General features: G+C 42.0%; 1 protein-coding gene across 1 annotated transcript; it reads right to left on the bottom strand.

The window, feature by feature from the left end:
- Window positions 1–15: 15 nt before the first annotated feature.
- LOC122760944 (synaptopodin 2-like protein) lies at window positions 16–3,904 on the bottom strand. The gene is made up of 3 exons (XM_044016142.1): window positions 3,537–3,904; window positions 815–966; window positions 16–688 (listed from the first exon to the last, which is right to left on the bottom strand). Exons 1-3 carry the CDS (start codon window positions 3,636–3,638, stop codon window positions 16–18), a joined length of 927 nt encoding a protein of 308 aa, XP_043872077.1. The 5' UTR covers window positions 3,639–3,904.
- Between the last annotated feature and the right edge of the window lie 4,312 nt (window positions 3,905–8,216).

Below are 8,216 nucleotides of genomic sequence, written 5' to 3'. Positions count from 1 at the left end.
ATTCCACAAAACAAGTCAGAGTAAAAAGCTCAGTAACTTCCAATTAAATAAATAATCATAATAGCCCAGCATCAGTGCCTCCTTTGCCCTCTCAGGGGAAACCAGAGGCACGTTGGCTGGTTCCAGAAAGCCACTGTCCTCCTCTTGCCCTCCATCCCGCGGTCCCTGGTCATCTGCTGAGGAGATAATGGAGGAGGTCTCAGTGGATGTCTGGGAGGACCACGTTCCTGGACCAGGAGGCTGATAAATCACTTCCCTCCTTGCCACCCCTGGTAGCCCTCCTCCTTCATTTCCATCTCCCCCTCGTTTATCCAACAAAGGAGGGTAGACGTGTGCATCTGGAGCGCTGTCATAGCCGCTCATCTCCGATGTCTCCCCGCCCTCAGGAGAGGCTCGTCCTGTCGGTTTCCCTGGGGTGGAGTTACTGGGACTGCGGCGTTTCTGTCGGCGCTGCCTCTCATAGCCTGCCACATCTGCATCACTGTCAGTCTCACCATAGTAGGCCTCACTGCCAGGTGGAGATGTCAAACCACTGGTCAGGGAAGAGCGGCTACAATGGACCTCCCGGACAGGTGCATGATGGGGTTGGTTGGGTGACATGGTACGCAAAGCAGCACGGTACTCTTTGTCTATACGGGGAGATGGCGCGCGGGTCACAAGCACCACAGACTGAAAACCTACAGGTGCTCTGCAAACAAACAAATAAATAGAGGGTCATCAAAATGATGGGGCTGAATGGGGATATTAAGTCTGTGATGAAATTAGTTTTTCTGGATGGGACAGCATTAATGAATGAGTGTAATTATTTTGTTACCTTTTGACCCGGATGTGTAATATTCCAGTTGAGCCATCAATTAGGTTCATAGCCTGGGCATGGGACAGTGTTTCACATGGCTGTTCATTGATGAACAACAGCTCGTCACCCTCCTGCAGCCCAGCTCTGCATGCCTTGCTGCGTTTACGCACCTGAATAAAGCAAAGGAAGGCAACATTTTGCACAGCAACAAAAATACTGAATACATTGAATTTGTTGATTCGAACAACTGTCAAGTTCTTGAAGACTTTTAAGTTTCATATCATGACTCAAGGCTTTGAAGAATTTGCACATCATACTGAAAATACGTTTTCATTCATGAGCCCTGATGCTGCTGTATTTACATGTGCAGAGATTTTATAATTTTTCCCATTTTAAGAGTTGGATATTCATTACTTGCAAGTCTTGCAAGTCAGATCTAATTGGATAAGTCTATTATGTCAGGTATCAGAGCTACACCAAGTTCAAGTCTGAAGTGTACTGGACTGATAATGCTTGATATGCTTGAGAACTGCATGTTTGGCTGCCGTTTCTGCTGCTAGGATTTAAAAAAATTAACTGAGCCTTGTGATTATGACTGGCGGAGCAGATTGTATCCTGACAGCTTGATCTTGCTGCGGACGTATGCCACATATTGCGTAAGTGGGGCACTCATGCACACTTTAGCAGAAGAATGTCAGCCAGCAGCCATCTTCATTTGGTGCTTTGCTATTTTGTGCCAGAGTTCTGTCAGGACCATGGTGTTGTGCCTGCACCCAGATTCCCCTAAGGTCTGTGTTAGTCATGTCAACATGTCCTGTAAAAAATTCAAAGCAGCTCTTGGAAAGTTTAAAACAAAGACTGCATTGCATTGTTGTTGCACTCTAAGGTGACATTTGGCCATGGATAGACTCAATATTGTATGTTAGATTTCAGAGATATGGAATTATTCCTTAGCATTAGCCTAATTACATTAATGTCCAGCTATTCTGATAGGCCTGTAATGAAGTCCCATCTCCCCATTAAGCTAAGCCTTTCAAAGTGGCCTTTGCATGCATATCAGCTCTTCATTCAGTCAGTCGCCTTGTGGTTACAAGCCATGACTGTAATAATACCCTTACATGCTTGCATGTACACATACACTGACACAGAAATACACATAAACTTGTATAAATAAACACACACAGGGACTGACACATTGGCTCTTTCTGTGAAGTGGTGCTGTGCTCCGCCTGTTATGGACAATATAGTGTACGACCTGACACGATTATGCCTTTCTGCTATGAGGGGTGAAGGAGCACGCCATTTTGGATTGTCAGACAGAAACAGCTGTGCACCACCGTCAAGGTGATTTGGTGTCCTGTGGCTCGCTTGTGTACATACCACTGCATTCCAAGTCCACTAAATGTAGCGTTAACATTTTCAACACAAGTATTGTGATGGTGATTGTCTCATAGGATGATGGATAGCACATTTTTGATTTTTAATGAATAAAACACAATTTGCAAATCAAGATTCACCGTTGTCCAGGATTCTAAGCAAAAATATCTATTGGTGTTTGATCCATTGCACATATCCTTGTGTTGGACATCTATTACAAACTCTGTCTAGTAAAAAAAAACATTAAGATTCAAGCAGTTAAGGACATAGTGGGAAGGAGACAGTAAGGCAACATCAGAGATGGCGTAAAAACAAGCGAGGAAAAGAAAAAAGAAAATATTTATTCTGAAAAAGAGAAACTATCAGCACTGATTAAATTGACTTGTCATTTATTCTCAGCTGTAAGCTGAACATGAATAGTATGAACTACATGTAAAAAAGATATCTACTTCTCTAAGCAGCAACTGATTATAGTGTCCAGGCAAAAATAGTGAATGAGGTTCATTTTTGAGTGGGGAGCTGAAACGCACACCTCTGCTGACCCCGTGACCTGCAGCTTCTCAACCAAATATAGCTACCTTGAAAAGGTCTGCCCAGTCAACTATTACTGCAAGTGTGTGTGTGTATGCATATGCATGTGTGCACAATGTTTGCCACTGTGCTCTTTTTGTATTTCCTTACAATGAATTCAAGGAAATTAGCATATAAACCTGCAACGCTCACAAACATGCAAAAGTCACACCAGATTCACCCAGTGATGTGTGTGTCTCCAAATAAATCTCAGATAATCTGTCACCTTAAACATGACTGAGCATGGCTGTAGTTATCTGAGATTCTAACAGAGGTGATGATACAGTGAAAACATTCTAGTTCAGTAGCACAAATCAGATCACTGGCATAGGGTGAATAGTGTGAAGTGTCCGCTTGAGCCCTTTGCAATATAGACACCTACAGTGTACACATTTAACTGGTGAAAGTATCAAGCATCACAAAGTCATTTGACTGGGCACATTTCCTGTCGCTCTACTTCCTATAAGTTTTAGCTTTATCCGCTTTAATTGGATAAGCAGCAATAATTAGCAGAAATGCAGCAGGGTTGCTCCACATTCCAAGCTCAAGCCTAAAGTTTAAAGTTCACCCAATCAATCATCAACGTGCTTCTGCATAAAGACTGTTCTCAAACAAGATGATGACTCATATTCAGGCCCGGGACCAACCAGCATGGCAGCCAATATTCCATTTCAACTGCGTTCACAGCTTCTTCAATCTCTACTTATATCTCAGCTGATGTTTCACTTCTCTTGAATCGTCCACTTTCCAGATTTTTACCATGATTTGACAGCTCCTCAGTGACTTGTCTTACCTTAGCCACCTGGAGCGGTTTCTGATGTTCCACTCCTCCCTGGAGACGAAACCCCCATGGTGCTCCACCAGATAATGAAATTATCACTTCCTCTGCAACCATTGTCCTTCAGTCTTTTGTTGTTTTTGTCTTTTTGTCTTTTCTTCTCCTTCTTGCTTATGTTCCGTTCCTATTTCTTGTTTTATATTTCTCTATGGGGGCCCTTTAGTGCTTTGGCCCCATGGTTAGCGGTCAGGGCCCCCTTACTGAGCTCTGACCTGCTCTTTGCCTGCCACACTGTCCGGGTGCTGACTTCTTTCTCCGAGTCCAGCTCCAAGGCCAACGCTCACACCTGAACACACCCACATGCGCGCACACACACACACGTCTGTGCACCCACCCATGCCAAGAGTGGGCCAACTATCACAGCCAAGGGGAGAGAGGGGGAGAAGGAGGGAGAAATATGATGGCACAGGGTCTGTGTCTGCTTACACTGAGGAATGTCTGCCTCAAATGAGCGAGGGGAGGGTCCAACCAAACACTTGTCCTGTCACTCAGACCTATGCCACTGGGCTGCTGATAGCTCCTCCAAAAATAGGACACCACCACCATCACTGCTTTGCCTGCTCTTCTGCAGACCAAGGGAAGTTAACATTCAGATCACCCAAGTATATTTGTTCATATGTGGTTTCACACTGGTGTCATTAGTGACCTTTAGTAGGGTCACAACCACACCTTCAAGGCTGGGACTGCAGTCTAGATCAAATATCTTCTGATGTACATGACGTCGTAGACAATGAGTTGACTGTTTTTTTTTTGTGTTGGTGATTCTTCAACTGTTGAGGCTTCTGAATGTCATGCCAGCTCCTATGGACTTGGAGACATACTTGGCTGTCTTCATAGAGCTTTAAGAATGAATGATTAAGCAAGCTCTGGGCGGACAGTTACAGTTTAATGGCAACCTCGGAAGGGACCCGTACTTGATTGTGTAGGAATGGAACGATAAAAAAACATAGAAAGCAACACCTTCAATACAATTTAAAGACATTTTCCATAATGATCTCTGCATTTTTCTTTAAAAATGCACTGACATGTTGAAAAATGCCCCATCTCACAATGTTACAGGAAGTGAAAAAACCCATCTTCCTATATCCAGTCCCTCAATTGCATCTGGTCCAAAATCCAATGGCCTATTCCTTAAGCCATGCTGTACCTTTCCATCAAGTTTTTTTTAGTTTCAGGCTGTAGGTTCAGTAATCCTTTTCCTAATCCTGCTGACAAACAGACAAACTAACTATAAAAACTTGATACCTAACCAACTTTGCATACATGATCATCTCTTTTTATAGGCAGATACACTTACATTTACCTTTTTGGAAGCTGCCATAGTCATACTGTCCATAATTATGCTAACATTCAGACAAACTGTGTGCAGGCAGATGTCCACCATCTTCTTTTAGCATGTAGCAAGATTAGTTGTATTGAATTAGTCCATACTTTTGCATGAGTTTGTCCAAGCCTAACGATTGCTCTAGATGAAAGGACAGTCATTAAGATCCACCCTCTCTGAACCGTGGATGTCTTCACCTAATTCCATCCCAAGAGCCATGCTCCTGTCATGGCTCAAAATTGCACACAGTGAATGTATATGAATGTATATCAACACTCAATTTAATAGATTTTGAAACCATTTTTAGGCACATTTAAACTCCAAAGTGTTTACCTTTCTCTCTTCTGGAGTGAAACGTCACTGCTGGAATGTAACACTGATTTGCCACTGACCAAGTGCACTCATTATGTAAGACATAAGTCAGAAAGCTTAAAGCTGGCTCTTTAAAATCACTGACAAATAAATGAAGCATAAAACTATCTCAGTGCACTTTGGCTCAATTTTCAGTATTTTCCGTTGAATGTGTTGATAGAGGCTGTATGATCCCCTTGCTGCTATTATCAATGCTGCAGGAGGTTACCAATGATAGCCACTCACTTTGGCAGCTTTGCTCTGCAGCTGTCTCCACATCTCAGGATAGTAACCAAGACAAGTCTTGGGTCAGACACTGAGAAAAAAAACATGACTCCCTCTCTTCCTGGAGACGGTGTTACATCTAACGGAACGACATATTAAGAAAATGCTCAACTGCACACATGACACTGATCCACCTTGTGTCAAGTTTGCAGTCACACAGGGAGAGTGAGTTAATGGCTTCATGTCATTAAACTGGTCGTTGCAGATCAGTTGTGCCAACTCCTCCCTCTAGTGGTGAAAAAGATGCAGGTTGTTTGACCTGTGGAGTTGTTTCTTTAGAATACGCAGCTCAGTAGTTACAGGATTATTTTTTTGTGGTTAAAAATAGGTAACATGAGATATGACAAATTGTGTGTTGAATGTTCCTCACACTCCACACTCAACCATGTTTCAAGTCCTGCCACTTGTTTTATATTTACTTTTGTTTTATTGCTTTCAATTTGTAGTATCATTTTTCCTTTAAGATCAATGATGTTAAAATGGTAAAGTATCAGTGTAGCTATTTTATTTATTCTGATTTTAATCCAGGTGTCCATTGTGACATCAGGCCAGATGGAAACTAGTGCCTTTATTTAACCCTTTATTTATGGATGCACCATGGCTTTCAATTTAGGGTTAAATGAAGACACTGATCACATTCCTTTCTTGTGGCTTGATTAGTTTTGTTTTGGGGGGCTTAGCATGAATACATTTAATCTAATTAATTGTTTAATTTCAAATTAAACTATATCAGTGTGGCTTTTATCCAGGTACTCTTGCTTCCTCCCACAGTCCAAAGACATGCAGAGTGGGATTAGGCTCGTTGGAGACTCTAAATTGTCTGTAAACTCTGTGATAGAATTGTGACCTCTCACCCCAAATCACCTGGGATTGGCTCCAAAATCTAACGCTGAGATGTGAAAATACCCCATGGCTTAAGTCAAATTCTTCAATCTGTAAAACAGTGAGAAATCTAAGAAGGGAAAAACAACAAATCTGATACATGGAAACAATCACACTGTGCCCTTTGCTGTCACTGACTGTTTCCCTGTCAAACTGGACAGAGATGCTGCGCTGCAGAGAGCTGTGGCTTCTGTAGGACTGTGTGAAGTCAGCATGAGGTCTGCTAAGTCACTCTGTCCAGGAGAGTATTGGCTGTCATTCAAGACAAGTAAAAAGGTCAAAATCCATACTCAGAAGCATGGCGTGAAACACTTTAATGACTTTTCTGGTGGCCAGTTCACCTTCCCAGGAAGGCTTTGACAGACAGGACTGTAGAGAAGCAGCAGGTACAGACCAAGTGCCCTTTAACTGAGGCATCCGTCACCGTGCCAACGCGGCCAACATCGCCAAACAACCACTGCCAGCTCTGCCTCCGTACAAGGAAACATGATATAAACTGAGCTTTTAGAAAATGCTGCAAACAGTGCATGATTAAAACATGTAGAGACAAAGATTTGTGGAATTTATGTGAGAGCAGTTTCTAAGCTGGAATATAATTGTGGGTGACTGAATGAAAAAAAAAAAACCTTGCAACATATGCACTATATCTGGTGTGATTTTGCATCGAGAAAATTAGTATTTGCAGTAAGAGAACATTTTGTGTGACCTTTTGAGCATCTCACATTTTTAAAATGTCAAGTTAAAAAGTTGTTTTTCTCCATTCATGAAGATAAATAATTCTGACATATTTCATTATATAGTTTCAAAGTGCTAGCGTTTTTCTCCTAACATCCATCATTTCAAATATGATGTAATCTCATTTAGTTGAGGCTTGCATTTGATTTCTTATTTTGATTCAATATTAATGTATGGTTCCCTCCCTGTTTCATAATACGTGTAGGTCGACATTTATGATTTCCACAAAGACATCAAGTCTGATGTCTTTACTCTGTATGAAAATTGTGCATTTATACAAAGCAATTTTTCTAACTTTACTGCTTGAATTTTTCCTTCATCCTGACAGACTTGTGTTCTCTGCCACCTGCTTGTGTCCCACTCGTCCAATGAACGTCTGACCCCAGTTTGTGACAGACTGTGCTGCATGTCTCCCAGGACTCCCGCTGTCCCGGTAGATGAGTCTTGTGTCATCTTCCTCGCGACAGAGAGGTGACATCGTGCCAGGTGGCCCCTGGTAACCTCTGAGTGCTGTCACTGGTGAGTCACACACACACACACACACACATGCAAACAAACAATGGTGCAGACCATCTGGATGAAAATAATGGCTGCAATCATGTTTGCTTTGCTGCTTTTTGTTCTTGTGTGCTGTGTCAAAACATGACCCTTCCTGTTTAATCAGTGTTTAACTCACAGTATTCAAGAGTATGACAAATAATTCCACTCCAAAAGTGAATGTCTTCTTTCCGGCCTCACTTTTATATCCACAGTCGGGGTAAAATCTGACTCTTTGAGGCATTTGTGGAACAAATACTGTTCATACACCTATCTTTCTGGAACAGTGAGTCTGCAGTCATACTGTGCTGCGTCAGTGTGTTAATATGTGTAACTGTGTTTTTGAATAAAGCCGGTATTCTTAATGGAACCTTGTCACTATATTAGTTTAACATTAACTAATGCAGAGCTTTACCTTCCACTGAGGTCGCTCAGTTTCCCACATTCCCTTTTCTCAGTTGTTAAAATATCCTTAATCAGTGTATCACCACCAGTATCTAATAACTCCATTCTTGGGCCTT

The sequence above is a fragment of the Solea senegalensis genome, unplaced genomic scaffold (assembly GCF_019176455.1).
Source record: "Solea senegalensis isolate Sse05_10M unplaced genomic scaffold, IFAPA_SoseM_1 scf7180000014209, whole genome shotgun sequence".
In the NCBI taxonomy this organism is placed as follows: domain Eukaryota; kingdom Metazoa; phylum Chordata; class Actinopteri; order Pleuronectiformes; family Soleidae; genus Solea; species Solea senegalensis.
The sequence above is the reverse complement of the archived record's forward strand: the minus strand, read 5'-3'. Positions and strand labels throughout refer to the sequence as shown.